Source organism: Cyprinus carpio, chromosome B6, assembly GCF_018340385.1.
Source record: "Cyprinus carpio isolate SPL01 chromosome B6, ASM1834038v1, whole genome shotgun sequence".
Taxonomy (NCBI): Eukaryota; Metazoa; Chordata; class Actinopteri; order Cypriniformes; family Cyprinidae; genus Cyprinus; species Cyprinus carpio.
This window is the reverse complement of record NC_056602.1, coordinates 16842578-16859118: the sequence shown is the minus strand read 5'-3', so window position 1 is coordinate 16859118 and position 16541 is coordinate 16842578. Positions and strand designations below refer to the sequence as shown.

Here is a 16541-nt window from a genome sequence, read left to right as displayed (position 1 = left end):
CTTAATGTCAGATAAGGTGCTGCACAACAGTATTAATATATTGTATACATTAAAACATGGATGAACTTCTCTTGACTGTATAGTACTCCTTAATAGCAATAATAGTAATACATTTGTCATAATTTCTTCAAGTTAAACCAAACCTTTATTTTGGTTGAGTGTTGTGAAGAGTGTCCTTGTACAGTGCCGTGAAAAGGTTTTTGCCCCTCCCGTTTTTTTTTTTTTTTTTTTTTTTTTGCATATGTGTCACTTAAAAGATTCAGATCATCAAACAAATTTTAATATTACACAAAGTTAATGCAAGCAAATACATAATGCAGTTTTAAAATGATGATTTCATTTATTAAGGGAAAAAAGCTGTCAAAATCTACCTGGTCCTACGTGAAACATTAATTGCCCACTCCTGTTAAATCATGAAAGAACTGTGATTAACCACATTTTTTTTAGAAAGCTGAGTTAAATTTCACTAGCCACACTCAGACCTGATTACTGCCAGACCTGTTGAATCAAGAAATCACTTAAATAGAACCTGTCTGACAAAGTGAAGCATGCTTAAAGAGCAACACATCATGTCGCAATCTAAAGAAATTCAAGAACAGATGAGAAATAAAATAGATTACATGTATCAGTCTGGAAAGGATTATAAAGCCATTTCTAAGGCTTAGGGACTCCAGCGAACCACGGTCAATTAAAGTCAGTGTTCATGATTCAACAATAAGAAAGAGATTGGGCAGAAACGGCATCCATGGGAGAGCTCCAAGGCAGAAGTCACTGCTGACCAAAAAGAACACAAAGGCTCATCTCACACTTGCCAAAAAATATCTTGATTATCCCCAAGACTTTTGGGCAAATATTCTGTGGACTGATGAGACAAAAGTTGAACTTTTTTGAAGGTGTGTCCCATTACATCTGGTGCAAAACCAACACAGCATTTCATAAAAAGAACATCACACCAACAGTCAAACATAGTGGTGGTAGTGTGATGGTCTGGGGCTGCTTTGCAGCTTCAGGACCTGGATGACTTGCCATAATTGATGGAATCATGAATTCTGCACTCTATCAGAAAACCCTGAAGGAGAATGTCCAGCCATCACTTTGTGACCCTCAAGCTCAAGCACACTTAGGTTATGCAGCAGCACAATGATCCGAAACACACCAGAAAGTCCACCTATGAATGGCTCAAGAAAAACAAAATTAAGGTTTTGGAGTGGCCAAGTCAAAGTCCGGACTTAAATCCATTTGAGATGCTGTGGCATGACCTTAAACAGTCCTTTCATGTTCGAAAACCCTCCAATGTGGCTGAATTAAAACAATTCTGCAAAGAAGAGTGGGCCAAATATAGAAAATGACTCAAGTTTATCAATATTGGCTCAATTTTTTCCCAATAAATATTTTCCTGCAAAAAAATAAAATAAAAATGTAACACCCAGCCCTACTCTTATGGTATTTATGTGAGTGCATTTGTCAAAGCAATATCATGGCATTTTCCAACATGTATCATAATCATAGTATCGATTTGAATACTATTTAAATACAGTGGTAATGGCTCCATGGTTCACTGGTTTATGTGCTAATGGCACCCCTACAGCTCCATCAACCTGGTGGTATTTCCAAAGAATTTTTCAAAAGCTTGAAATAAGTTCCATGACCTTGCTGTCTCAGCATGGGGTCTGGAGTGTGGGGTGAGGTGAGGGAAGAATGTGGGAGTTGTGCTGACTGGTGTCCTGTGCTCTACGCTGACAGAGCACTGAGCTTTAGAGCTACTTTACAGCCTATCCTGCTGCATTCAACACACACACACACACACACACACACACACACACACACACACACACACAATACTCAAAGTACAAATGTTCTTCCAAGAGACATCACCTCTTCACAATGGTGCTATTGTCAAATCTTGACAATGAGAGTACATATAATACACACCGGGAGCTATCATAGGACTATGCCTGCACAGAACAATAATATGACTAAGGGGTTTTTTGTTGTTTCAGCTAAACTTGATCATACACTAAAGAATCTGAGTCAACTCCAGCTACAACAGAAGTATTGAACTGTACAGATTAAGCTTTTTTTGAATGAACATTGTATCCTAGCACAAACAAAAGAACATGAGCTCCTTGTAGGATCAGGAATGCATCTAAATTCCTGCCCCTCCAGGCAACAAAATGAAGACTGAAGACAGGATTTCCAAAAAAGTTTGCTGCAATCGCATTTAATTTATCGAGAGACCTTCTATGCTCCTAAAGATCATTACTGTGTTTGTTGGGAAATGGAAAACCCATGGATGTTTAAAATATCAAGAGATTCATACATACTGGAGATGCAAATTATTTCAGTCCTATATACTATATTTCTTTATTTGTATTGTTTATATTGAATACAGTGTCTGATATTGGATATAACTCTTTAATTATGCATGATTATTTCACCTATTTTTACATCAAAACTACATCTGCCATCATCATATAACACTTACTTTAAAGTTAATCATTCAAAGCACTATATTATCAATGTAATCTTTAGCAAATCTCAAAATGAATATCAGTCTTTCATACTGCACATTATAATGTTGCGATGGCTAAATTCACTTTTTGAAATTTCTAAATTTCTTAATTTCTCTTTTTAAAAGACTGATTTCTGATTTTAGTATTTTGTTAATTTATTTAGGCACAATAGTATAGAATTTGGATATCAGCCATTTACCTGTTTATACTGTATAACCTTATCAAGACAGATAAGCTAACATTGAACTGTGATTTTTTTTATTTCATTCTCTATAAAGAACTACACTACCCATAACTGCTTTCGAGAGATCCACCAATCAGAGAAGTTGCTACTGAGTCTCCTTCCTACAACTTTAAACTACTCATACATCTACATATGTTTGAATAAATTGCAATAAACTTGTTTGTACAAATATTTTAAGCATATTTTATGTTTACAATCAATAACTTGCAGTCAACAGTTTTATACTGTAATGTTATTTTTGATTCAATTTATTAGTCCAAGTTGCTCAGTTCAAGGCTTTAAGAATTTTTAAATGCCCACAGAAAAAGGGAAAAATACTTCCTGATCTAAAGCTGCTTATAAAATGTGGCATAACTGTTCTACTATCTTTTCTTCAGACCACGAATGATTATTGTCTCCATATCTAAGGACAGCTTTACACAAAGCGGTGTGTTTCGTTAAACAAACACCATTATTTTCACAGCAGCCTTTGGCAGTTTGGTGCGGTCTAAACAATAGATGCGTGCGCATTTGTGTCTTTGCATTGAGCAAGCACTCAGGAAAGATAAGAGCAAAGGTCTAGAAATACTTTAAAACATGCAAAGTGAGGTTAAATACTCTTTCCTGATAATTCTTACTCAGAACGTGAACAGACATGTATTGTAGAGTTAAAAGTCAAGCTCATCTGAAACAAACACTGAAAGCTGCTCTAAATTTGCCTGGTTCCTGCCACTCCTCAAATGAAGTTATTAACGTAAAAAGAATATCATTAACAGACTTTTCCTCTGATGGCTTTCAGTATGTGGGTGAAGGGTTGCCCGCACCAAATTTGCTCTGAATGGGTCGAGGCATGAGAGTTGACTGATGAATCCGGTTGTCGACAAATAGGTTTACCAGTGCTCATTAAATGGCTGCCCTTTCAGGGTCTCTGAGTGTTGAAAGAATGAATAAAATGAAAAACAAACACAGGCAGCGTGTGAAAGGCTACACTGTATGCATGCAGTGTAAAACAGGATTATTAGAGTTTATTGAAACAGAGGATTTAAAATAAATGCGTTGAAGACCTTTGGCAAATAAAGAGGAATGAAAGGAATGAGGAGAATTTTAATTTGTTCCATTTTTTCTGTATAAATAAATAATGCTGCTTACTGCAGCCTTAATTAGCCATAATCTAATGTATGGACGAATAAGGTAAAAAGTAATGGCTCTGAAAACTCAAAATTGCAACAGCCTAGCATTCATCTTCAGAATACACATGTAGGTATACAAAAAAAAAAATAAAAACTATCTTTGAAAGATCCATTAAATTAAACTGATCAAAAGTGACAGTAAAGACATTTATGTTACAAATGTTGCTTTGTTATTAAGCACAAGCGTTTTGAACATTAATACCAATAAGTAATGTTTCTTGAGCAGCAAATCAGCATATTAGAATGATTTCTGAAGTATCATGTGACACTGAAGACTGGAGTAGTAAAGGCTGCGGAAATTTCAGCTTTGCCATCACAGGAATAACTTGCACTTCATAATATATCAAAATAGAAACCAGAATATCACTGTTTGTACTGTATTTTTTATTAAAAGAATGCAGCCTTGATAAGGAAGAGAGACTTCTTTTAAAAACAGTCCAAAAAAAAAAAAAAGACCAACAGACCAAATTTTTGTCAGGTAAGGATAAGTGAAATGCCTATTCCTAAAAGTTACTGAAATTAGTATACTGAAGTATACAGATAGCCTGTCATGAAACATGTTAAAATGTCCACACTTCGTGTCAATTAGGCTAATTTAAGAATTTAGTGAGACCACGGAAGGTTTTCATCCTTAACTTACAAGACGTCAAAGGCAAAGTGAACTAGCCCAGGTTCCTTTAATCCAATCTAAATTTATCCCAGATGCTGTATCATGCAAGTCCAACTGGCTTCAGGCTGTCGAAGATAATTCAGTACATTTGGATAATCAAGCAAAGCTTCAACATTCCTGTGCTGTTCCTGGCACTGCCAGTTTGCCTCAGGAATCTCAGAGAAATGTAGTGAAACAATCCACTAAAAAACAGAGCGAGCTAAGAAAATCAATAAATAAACTGCTAATTAATCTGCAAACCTACAAAACACCTTAAATTAAACCTTTTACTTTGTAGCTGAGGCAAAGTTGACAACCTTGTATCTTTTTGCCTTTTTTGGATTAATGTAAATCTCAGGGAACAGTCAGCTTACAAAACAGACCTTTTGAACTTCTTTCTGAATACTTGTCATCATATAATTTTGTGTGTCACTTGATGTATGCCTCGAGGTTTGGATGGAATCCAAAACACGATAACGAAATGTGTACTTTCACAAAGACCAGTGCAATAAGAAATAATTGTTTAATAGATTTTAAAAATCGTAGAAATTACCTTAATTCACATAACATTCATTTCTCGTATACTATTTAGGACGGCTAAACAGTATGCGAGAAATGAACATTGAATACAGTAAGCCAACAGATTTTTTTTTTTTAAATGAACTTTTAACTTCTGAGATAATATATCCCACAACCTCTAAAAGAGGAGATTCACTTTTTCAGTCTCAAAAAAGTTCTGAGGAAAGCAAGTTAAAGCAGTTTATATATATGTACTAGGGATGGGTCATGATTTTCGAATATTCAAATAGTTGATTTAATAATATAATACAGAATGTTGATTTAATAATAGAATACAGAACGCCGCATGTATGTTGGGGCACTGCCACCATTTTGAGAGGATCACCTTCTGCTGCAAATGCTGAAAGCCTGCTTATCTTTGGTTTTTTTTTTTTTTTTTTTTTGTTTATTATTATTATTCTTCATTTGATCGTTTGCAGGGAATAGAAGCTAATCTATCACTTTGCATGATAATTAGATTTTGTCTCTTAAAGGTGGGGTAAGCGATTTTTCAATAACGCTTTAGAAAACTGATTCGGGCCGAGTAGCAAAACAAACTTGTAGCCAATCAGCAGTAAGAGGTGTGTCTACTCACGATGTGGAGGAGAGAGCATTCAGTGCACAGGACAGACATTAGCCGAGCCAAGCGACAGAAAGATAGAGATGACTGATTAAAAACAAAAGAGGACAACGTCTGTGTAACAAAGTAAGGCTTAAGGCAATAAGGCATGAAGTAGGACCTGTGTAAATATCCGATCAGCTTTCCAGTGCTGGAGAGAACTCAAGGAGCGGAAGGCCTGCAACCGGACGCCGAGGCTGCTCTGTTTCTTCTGCGAGTACACCGTACACTGTGTCTGTGCCACAACAGCAAAAGTCTGTCTAGTAAACTGGATGCGACAAAGCGGCAGACCCATGTTTAAGGCTTGAACTGCTAATGAACCCTAAATCTTAGCAGACGTGACAAAGTGACAGTTGAAAATAGTTTGAAATTATGAATTTATGAATACATCATAAATAGAACGCAGCAGCAGTTTTCTGTCTGGGATTTGTCGTGTCGTGCCGAGTCGCATCCAGTGTAGACCATAGATATGTATATGTATCTATGGTGCAGATAGCATCACTGATTATAAGTTCTATAGTATTTTGTCATGCCGCACCACTCGCGTCCGGTGTAGACACGGTGTAACATTGGTTCCCTTTCAGTCGTTCATAATAAAATATAAATCAAATCTTATTCAAATGTTATTTTTGACTGAAATGTCCATCCAGAATATGTACTCAATGACAACACAAACAGTACAAGACAATCTTATGACCATGTGCTTTCTTACTACATATTCATACTTTTTCATCAAGAGTGGGAGTCCCACTTCTACCACATAGTATAAGTATGTGAATTGAGATGCAGCCAATGTTTGCAACTGGCTTTTGTTTAAGTAGTTTTCATAGATGATCTAATATTTAGGAAAAACTGACAGGTGCTCCACACCCAACTGGCAGATTTTTGGGCATACTTAATAAAGGTCATTCAATTGTTTTGTCTATGGCACTTGTACTAGAACAGCAGGTTCGGACAAAAACACCAATGAGCCAAGAATAACAAAATGGATTCACAAATAATGTTGCAATATGAGGAGAGTCAACTACAAACAAGCTGTGGAAACCTTTTACCCACAGAATAAATGTATAGAGGTACAGTGTTTTGCCAAATATGAAGGTTCTGGTTTCAGTCCTTAACATCTTTATACATTATAGGGCTCATTCATCAGCAGAATATATATATATATATATATATATATATATATATTTTTTTTTTTTAAAGGATGTGTAGTACACCTCTGATAAAGCGACAGACCCATGTTTAAGGCTTGAGTTGCTAATGAACCCTAAATCTTAGCAGAAATCTTAGCATGGTTCCTGAGAAATTTATGACAGCTCTGCACCCTTGAGAAAGGAACATACAGCTTTGTTCAGCTTTGATAGCTTAAAGTGATGTTGGGTGCAATACTGAATTTTCCCATGAGAACTGAATAATCATTCATTAAATCAAACTATCTATCATACTTATTTTGTACTCCAAGTTCAAGTATCATGAGGTGAAGCATTTGTGAAACCACAAATGTATAACAAGAGAGATAACACTGACAAACCGGCCTCATAAAATACAGCAAACAAGGTAGGCACAAGAACAAAGCAAAAATGAGTTAAACATGAAACAACAATTTAACACACTTTGAGTTAGTCATGAACCAAGGTAAAGAAACCTTGATGAAAACAAAGACACAATTAAGCCTAAATCTCAAAAAAACAGGTGCAAAGGTTATTTTACAGCAGGATTTGCCATCATATGATCCAGCAGGAACAACAAGTGACTTTAAGAGCATCAACGAGGGGGGTAAAAAAAAAAAAAACTTCAGTACATTATTAACCACTCTTACCAATTCCTGAAGTGTGACGGGGTCTGCTGGTGAATACACGTCCAAAGATGTGAAAAACCACACTCAGTCTTTAAACCATCCTCTGAGAAACTGTGTTGTACCAAATCAAAGGCGTCCATGAAATGAACTTACTTAGCATTTTAGCTCCTTAAAGACCTCAGCAATGGCAGGAATTCACTTCTGAAAGTCACATGCACCTCAAAAATACAGTGTACGTAGGGGTGGTCACCAAAGTTTTAGAGATAGTCACATTCCACCTTATTTAATATTCGCATAGTTAAACTTTGAGCTAAAATTGGCTAGAAAAGACAGACATGCATGGAGAGCATTAGGCATCCTAAGCTATAAGTAAGAGTGATGAGTATTCTTTCCAAATTTATCTACAAGGTCCTTTAAAGTTGATAAGTAACCAGAAAAGCACACAAAAAAGTTTCAGTCACTGTTCAGAATGAGTTGAAAAACTACACTACAAGAGACCGAAGTCCACAGCCATAGCCTATAAAAAATTAAAACTACAAAATACTCATATTAATACATGATGATGTAAGGCTACATTCTAAAATTTGTCAACTGTTGTGGACAATACCTACTCTTTCAAGAAATCACAAACAATATAGATATCTGTAATAAATATATTAGATAATCTATATGCATCATAACAATACCACAACATTCACTACCGTTCAAAGGTTTGTGGTCAGTAATGTTTTTATTTTTAAAAGAAATCTCAGAAATGTCATCAATTAGAAAAAACAAAAGTGACAGTAAAGAATTTAACATTGCTACAAATATTTCTCTGTCAAATAAATGATATTCTTTTGAACTTTCTATTCATCAGTGAATCATAAAAAGAATTTAAGCAGCAAAACTGTTTACAAAATTGATAAGAAATGTTTATTGGGCACCAATTCAGCATATTGGAATGATTTTTCTAGGATCATGTGACAGTGAAGACTGGAGTAATGGCTGCTGAAAATCCAGCCTTGCCATCACAGGAATGAACTATGTTTTAAAATACATAAAATAGAAAACAATTGTGTCAAATTAACAATATTTCTTTTTTAACTGTATTTTTAAACAAACAAATTTTACCTTGGTAAGCATAAGAGAAAGCAATAAAAATCGTGATTATTCTCAAAACATTTGAACGGTAGTGCATACACAACTGTAGTTGTAGGTAAAGGATCTATTAAATTATAGACTTTAATTATAGATTGTAATTATAGAATTATTCAATTTGGATGGTACATGTGTTAATAAACATTTATGTGATAAAATGTGACAAAATATATATTTAATTTAAATTAAATAAATTAAAGCGATAGTTCACCCAAAAATGAAAATTTGATGTTTATCTGTTTACCCCCAGGGCATCCAAGATGTAGGTGACTTTGTTTGTTCAGTAGAACACAAATTATGATTTTTTAACTTCAGCCGTTGCAGTCTCTCAGTCTACAATGCTTGTCAATGGTCACAGAATCTATGAGAGAAAAAATAACATGCACAGATAAATCCAAATTAAACCCTGCGGCTCGTGACGATAAATTGATGTGTAAAGACACAAAACGATCGGTCTGTGCTCTCAAATGGACCACTTACACTCTATCTACAACCTCAATCAGGAGTGTCAATGGTCCACTTGAGAGATAGGTGGCAGTAATGCACTTATAAGTCTGTGATCTGCCATAAAGCAACAAGAACATGATGATGCAGGCTGCTGTGAAGCGCGTTCACAAGAGTTCTAACAGTTCGGACACTGCATAAAAAAAATGCATGGTAAAAAAAAACAGATACAAATTCTGTTCAGTTTCTTGCACAGACCGATCGTTTTGTGTCTTTACACATCAATGTATCCTCATGAGCCGCAGGGTTTAATTTGGATTTATCTGTGCATGTTTTTTTCTTTCTCATAGATTCTGTGACCATTGACAAGCATTGTAGACTGAGAGAAAAATCATAATTTGTGTTCTACTGAAGAAACAAAGTCACCTACATCTTGGATGCCCTGGGGGTAAGCAGATAAACATCAAATTTTCATTTTTGGGTGAACTATCCCTTTAACCTGATTTATAATTTTTGGTATTTATAATTACAATGTGAAACTTTATGCATGTAGTCAAAAGACTGATGCATAGCTCACATTCTTATGTCAGTGTACAATGTGGGAAAGGGTGGGAAAAGTGCACTAAATCTGTCCTGTTCTGTCCTTCAAATATGAAAGGTATATTACTCACAAATACTTTCTATGACTTTTGAAAGACAATACAGGATGACCTGATTTAATCAGCTGTGGTATTTGGTCTAAAAAGTACTAGATTAGACCCACAAGAGACTTTTGTTTTAAATATTAGCAAATCAGATGAGACGTGTCTACAATGGGGAAAATATTTATTTGATCCCCTGCTGATTTTGTAAGTTTGCACACTTACAAAGAAATGAAGATAGGGATGCACCGAAATGCAAAAACACACTGCGGCCACACAACTGTGTTTAAACACCTTATAAAAGTGATTTTTGCATTCTATGGCACATTTAAGGGAAGTTAAGCTCGAATTGGCCCGGGTTCAATTCCCGACCAATGCAGCAATGTTTTTCTTCAGAAAGTTTTACTTTCTTTGAATCATTTGGTTCTTACAAGGAAGTAACATGCAAATAATGCTGTTTGAGGAGAAAGTACAGATCTTAAAAATGGGAAATGCAAGCAAGGCAATTTCTTTCTTGACCAGGTACTGTAATAGTGGCTGAAACAGACAGCAGGCCAGATGTACACTTACACACTGAACCAACTTTCAATATGAACCATCAAATTTAGGTTACTTAGTACAGAAAAAGACAGTTTTCTTCTTGCACAGGGCACCAGAATATGTAGGTTATCTTAGTTTGGTCATCAGCTGGTGTTTAAAGCTGAGTTTTGTTTATTGACAGCACTATAGTTTGTCATGAAACATACTTCACAGAAGTAGCTTTGGAAAGAGCTTTTTAAAGTAAAGTAGGTACAGTTTTTATTTTGAACAATTTTTTAAGCATATTTTAAAGGAAAACTAAAATTTCACTCTTCTGAAAAGGGAGGCGGGAGCACCAGCTCATTTTCATATAAAGGGTACAAACACAAAAACAGCGCGTTTTGGCTCATACCCTAAAAGTGGCAATTTCAACAAGCTATAAAAAATTATCTGTAGGGTATTTTGAGATAAAACTTCATATACACACTCTGGGGACATCAGAGAACAATTTAAAATATTGTATCATTAAAGTTGATACAATTAAGTTAAAGCACCTTTAACTTTTCACATTCATTCTCTATGGTAGTGCTTAGCACTACGGATGCAATATATTTTTGGCCACGCGTAGATTTCATTGCGCTGTTTCACCTTTTCCGTGGTGGGGTATTCAAAAACAAAACAAAACAAACAAACAAAAAAAAAAATTAATTGCTTATTATATTATTAATCATATTTATGATTGATTATATAAGTTGTTTTGAATGGTATGTGATTTTCAAGTCTTTAGTGCAAAAACTTTACACAATATAAATAAAAATATAGGACTAACAGAGTTTACATTATGAATCTAATGTGTGTTCAGCAGTTTAAATGTTTTTTTTTTTAAAGACGTCTCTTCTGCTCACCAAACAATCCTTTATTTGATCCAAAGTACAGCAAAAACAGTAAAAATTTTGAAATATACTATTTAAAATAGCTGCTTTCTATTTGAATGTGTTATATAATATCTGTGACACATATTTAGCTCTTTTTCCCACATCCTCCACATCCTTACACTTTGTGCCCAAAAGTTGTTTATTATATGTTAATCGTACTGAAAGTGTATCTAGATAAAAAACGAATACAAATGTATTTTGTGTTATTTGTGTCCGAGGCGGGATTTGGAACCTCTGATTGTGTGTCCCGCCCCCCTGGAATTTCCTTCGTTCCTATTGGCTAGTCAGCACTCTTCACCTATGTGCGGCTGGCCTGGGTGTGGAAGGCAGCTATGCTAACTACTATACCACCAACGTTTACTGAAATCTCGCGAGTAATGCTGACCAGATATGATAAAAGATATCCTACGATACTGGAAAATGCATTGAAATATTAGTAGAGGAATATGAGTAAAGTAAATAAAGTTTTAGTATAAACAACTTCTCTGAATAAAATAAATAAAAAAGTAAGAACAACCTATGCTTTGTTATAATTAATATACTTTCATTAAAAAGACATTACACAAAACGTTTTACTAAGTATAACTGTATATAATTTATACATAATAAACGTTAATATAATATTTTATCTGGCTATACAACATCTAGTCTCCAGAATTTGATGTTTTTGTATACTACAAAGCTTGTTACATAGAAGTCTCTCTCTAACAATAATGCCCAGGTCAGGTAAACAGTCCTGAGGTCATCCTGTCCAACATGTAGTCAACAGATAACTTACCTTGGTTATAAGAAGAGGTTCTCTGCGCTCCAGTCCACCTCTGATGGTGAAACCCCATGGTGCTCCCCCAGCAAGGGTCACATCCACCACTTTCCATCCCTCACCATTACCATGATGTTCATCAAAACTCCCAGATCTCTCGGAGCTGTAAAAGATCCTGTGATCTCCCTCAGGAAAGCCTATAGAGTCTATAGGGTATTGGTTGATAGTGCCCATTTCATACACAACCAATCTCCCAAAATAACACAATTGTAGTCTTCTGTGTAGTTTTTTTTTTAACTGGTTCCAAAAAAGAAAGATAAAAAAAAAAATCCTACACAGTCTTCCACATTAAAAGCAGCTGTTGTTGTTATTCCACATGAACATCTCTTGGATACTTCGTTGCCTAGTTTTCTCCACTGAACGAGGCGCTGTCCATCATTTAAGACCACTCTTTAATAATAAACTGGAGTGTAAATTTACAAAACAAACTTACAGACCTATATATGTTTGTTTCAATTCTCGAAACAAACTGCGATTGACCGAAATGTGTAGTTTTGTTTGTTTATGGTTTATCTAACCCCTTTCATTATGTTAGCATTAGCCAAAGGATTCGGTTTAAGTTTGTCTCGCCATCAAGTGTTTCCTGAATTAACAGGATCCATCAAGTGTTTCCTAGAATAACAAACGCTCACTGACGGGCTGTCGATATCGCAACTGCTCGGATTCGAGTCGTAAATCCGAATTACAGATTAACGTTAGTCATAAAGGATTCGCTGCGTTCATACTGAAGGTTACGTTCGTCCAGTCTTGTGTTAAGTGCGCGTGAGAGCTAGTCAGCTAACCGCGAGTCTTACTCAATCAACAAGTGGATCAACACCGCACTTTACATCTCTCCCCTCAGCCACATCTTAAGTTTGACAACTGTTGTACGAACCGAAACAAATAGATTTCCCTTTTAGTTTTTATCCCAACACAAAAAGTACAAAAGAGGAGGTACAACGGTTGAAATGCTGGATGGCAGAAGGCTGATCTGTTGTATGGATTACGCTTACCTCTATCTACCTTGTGCGATCCTCATCAAAACTGACCAGAGAGCAACAGCGACCTCTACTGTTCACTGTGTGTGGCCGCACTCATTTTTAAGCACTTCTGAATAAAGTAGGCATAATTTTAAGAATGTGTGTTTAGACGTTATTTATTTCTCGAAATAGTTAACGAATAGTTTGCACAGTGGCTTTAGATCAAACAATGCTTAAAGTGCTAATATTCTTAAGGAAATTAAAAGGGTTATTTCTCAAAATATGGTAACGAATATTATACGTCTCTTGATGTGCCAGACACGAAATAAATATTCAGGAAACGCTAATACAGAAGGCATCATTCTAACATTTTATTTAATAATAAGAAATGGTTCGATTCGAATGTTTTGCACATTTGAAAACAGTAAGTAAAACGTGTAGGTTAATTTATTTAAATAGCTTCCACTGTTAATTTAGCTGTCATTGATTTGACACTTTAATGTTTGTTTAAAATATTTTTAAATTATAAATGTATATTTGGTACAGTATAATGCCTGTGATGTGCTTTGAAATACTTTTGAACCATCTTAGAAATTAATCTTTTATGAGAATTTGTCACTTGAATAACATAAATCAAATATAGCGAATAATATATTCTAACAAATCTTTTGTAGTTTTATGTATGTCATAATAAAAATCATGAATTAATACATGTAACCTGACATTGCTCCCAGAGAGGGCACTCATGGGTAGCTTTGCACTGATTCCTCTTGTCCTGTTCATAATAGTTTCATAGTTCTGTGAAAACGAGCTCCCAGTGGACATTAGATTCACTTTGTTTTTCTTTTCTTCTTTGCCAGATGGTTCTTGTACAAGTACTGTCATCCTGAAGTAGCCTATCTAGCCTAATTCTGAAAGCAAGATATGCCTCAGAAGTGTATTATGATAGGCATGCAGACAGAGCTGCCCACGTTCTTGGAAAAAAAACATCAGCTTTGTGCTTGCTAAGGCACATATACCTAATTTGGATCAATGCAGAGAAAAATAATCAGCTGTGCTGCTTGCAAAGCAATCCTAGAGTAAGACAATCCTCTGTTCCTGCCAGAGGGAACACACACTCTCTCTGTGTAGGCCTTCTGTTGTGCCTACATTATAAATCTAATACAGTCTATTGGCAGCTCATTCTACCTGTTTAAGTGCACTGAGATGCTATTGTAGGAATTCACAGTCAGATAAAAACAAAAGGGTGGTTATCATAATAAAGTGTTTACATTTTTAGTTAATTTCATAGCACCTTTATTTAGGTTATACTTTCAATTAAACTCAATTAAAGCTCAGCATTTGTTTGTTGAATATGAAACAAACAAAAAAACTATGAAAACGTACTGATTTGCCACATGAATGAAGCGAGCAATGAAGATTACTAATACAGCACCAATATGACTCACCCATTAATTTATTTTTGAAGATTATTAGTGATGATTGCTTAATATAAACCAGACATGTGGTTAATTAGCATGAATATTGCACATGAATGTGAATATTGCATTGATAGACTTATGCATTACTAAAAAATGCCAAAGAAACTATGACCTGATGTAGATTTATTTGTCATCTCTCAGAAAATCTCAGGTGGTCTAAGATCTGGAGTATCAAGAGAGGGTCCATCATATGGAATGTATATAAGAACTTTTTTACTGTACTGGGTGAGAAAAGCAAACAAGCGAGCCTATCTACAGTAGTTTCATTGTCAATGACAGCCAAAAAGCAAAAGAGCATTTATGCACTCAGCAACAGGTCATTAGAGACCTCTAAACCAGTAGTTTTTCTCATCAGCTCTCCCCATGCTAGCATAAAAAATAGTTCCGCAAATTACCTAAATTGCCACATGAATTACCACATGAACAATAAGGTATTATTACATTAAGATTAGAAACTGCTTGTATATCTATGTCAAAGTAAATAAATCAGGTGCACACTGGAAGTGTGGATGTGGGTTTGATTTTTTGATTTTTGATTAAATGTGTATCATAAATGCCATGCAAGTAGTATTCAGGCCATCCAAAATGTAAATGAGTTTGTTTCTTCATCTGAAGAGATTTAAAGAAATTTAGCATTACATCCCTTGCTCCGCAATGGATCATGCAGTGAATGGGTGCCGTCAGAATGAGAATTCAGTCAGCTGATAAAAACATCACAATAATCCATAAGTAATCCACACCACTCGTGTCCAACAATTAAGTCTTGTAAAAAGCTGCATGTTTGTAATAAACAAATCCATCAAGGCATTTTATCTTCAAACCATTGATTTTTGCTAAAATAGTCTTACATCTATAATATTGTTTTCAACACTGAAAAAGTCGTCTTATCTGAATCAGGAGAGAAATATGCACAGATAAAGCACCTTTTACAAGTGAAAACAGTCCAAAACATTTCTAAACAAATATGTTGGTGGATTTTAATATAAAAATACTTGTTTAAATTATTTTTAAATGTATATATTTTTTTATTTATTTTTATAAATTATTTTATAATTATTTTGCAATTTTTTATTTACTTTACATGATTATTATTATCTGACGGCACCCATTCACTGCAGAGAAGCATTGGTGAGCAAGTTATGTAATGCTAAATTTCTCCAAATCTGTTCCAGTGAAGAAACAAACTCATCTACAGTTTGGATTGCCTGAGGGTCAGTAAAGTTTCAGCAAATTTTCATTTTTGGATGAACTATTCCTTTAATAGTCAAAAGTATAAATGTATTCTTCTGATCTAATCTCAGTATACAGAACACACAAATACAGATTTGCTGTGATGTCTTGTGTAGAACTCTAGAAATGAAGTGTTGAGACACTGGCAATGCTGAGAGGTGTGAGCATGCTGTCCTTTGCTATACTGCCATAGAAGCACCACAACCACACTTACTTTTCAACATTTAGATTTATATATATATATATATATATATATATATATATATATATATATATATATATATATATATATATATATATATATATATAGATAGAGAGAGAGAGAGAGAGAGAGAGAGAGAGAGAGAGAGAGAGAGAAACAATGTATTCAATGATTCTTAAAGCAGTTCAGTTTTGTTTAATTTCAAAGCTACTTACTGCACTATATATATATATATATATATATATATATATATATATATATATATATATATATATATATATATATATAATTTTTATTATTATTTATATTTACCTATAACATCCATAACAAGGAGAAATGCAAACTGGGGTGAAGAGAATGAACAGTTTACTTTATTACACACATGCTCATAAAAACACTGCAGTGATGGGACCAATGTACTGTATCTCCTGCATTCCGTACTATTTAAAATGAATAACAATGTGCATTGCCTATGAAATATAAAATTCAAGATGGTCTAAAGTCAAGGACAAAATACAGAATGAGCATGAAATTTTTTTAAGAGTTTTTATATTCATTCCTTCTGCACTGCACTTCTCAGAGATCAGGCTGTTGCTAAGCAACTGTAAAATAAAGCAGAA

At 34.7% G+C, this 16541-nt stretch overlaps 1 protein-coding gene across 5 annotated transcripts in view; it reads right to left on the bottom strand.

Annotated features, from left to right (window-relative positions):
* Nucleotides 1-13035, bottom strand: part of LOC109071981 (protein Shroom2-like) — a 47342-nt gene extending 34307 nt beyond the window's left edge. For 3 of the 5 annotated variants that reach the window (XM_042725929.1, XM_042725930.1, XM_042725931.1), the window contains exon 1: nt 12008-13035. In XM_042725929.1, coding sequence (XP_042581863.1) covers nt 12008-12223 — 216 coding nt within the window. In that variant the 5' untranslated portion in view covers nt 12224-13035. Of the gene's footprint in view, nt 1-7571; nt 7950-12007 lie in introns of those variants that run through there. The other 2 variants (XM_042725933.1, XM_042725934.1) reach the window with 2 other exon arrangements.
* Nucleotides 13036-16541: the final 3506 nt, after the last annotated feature.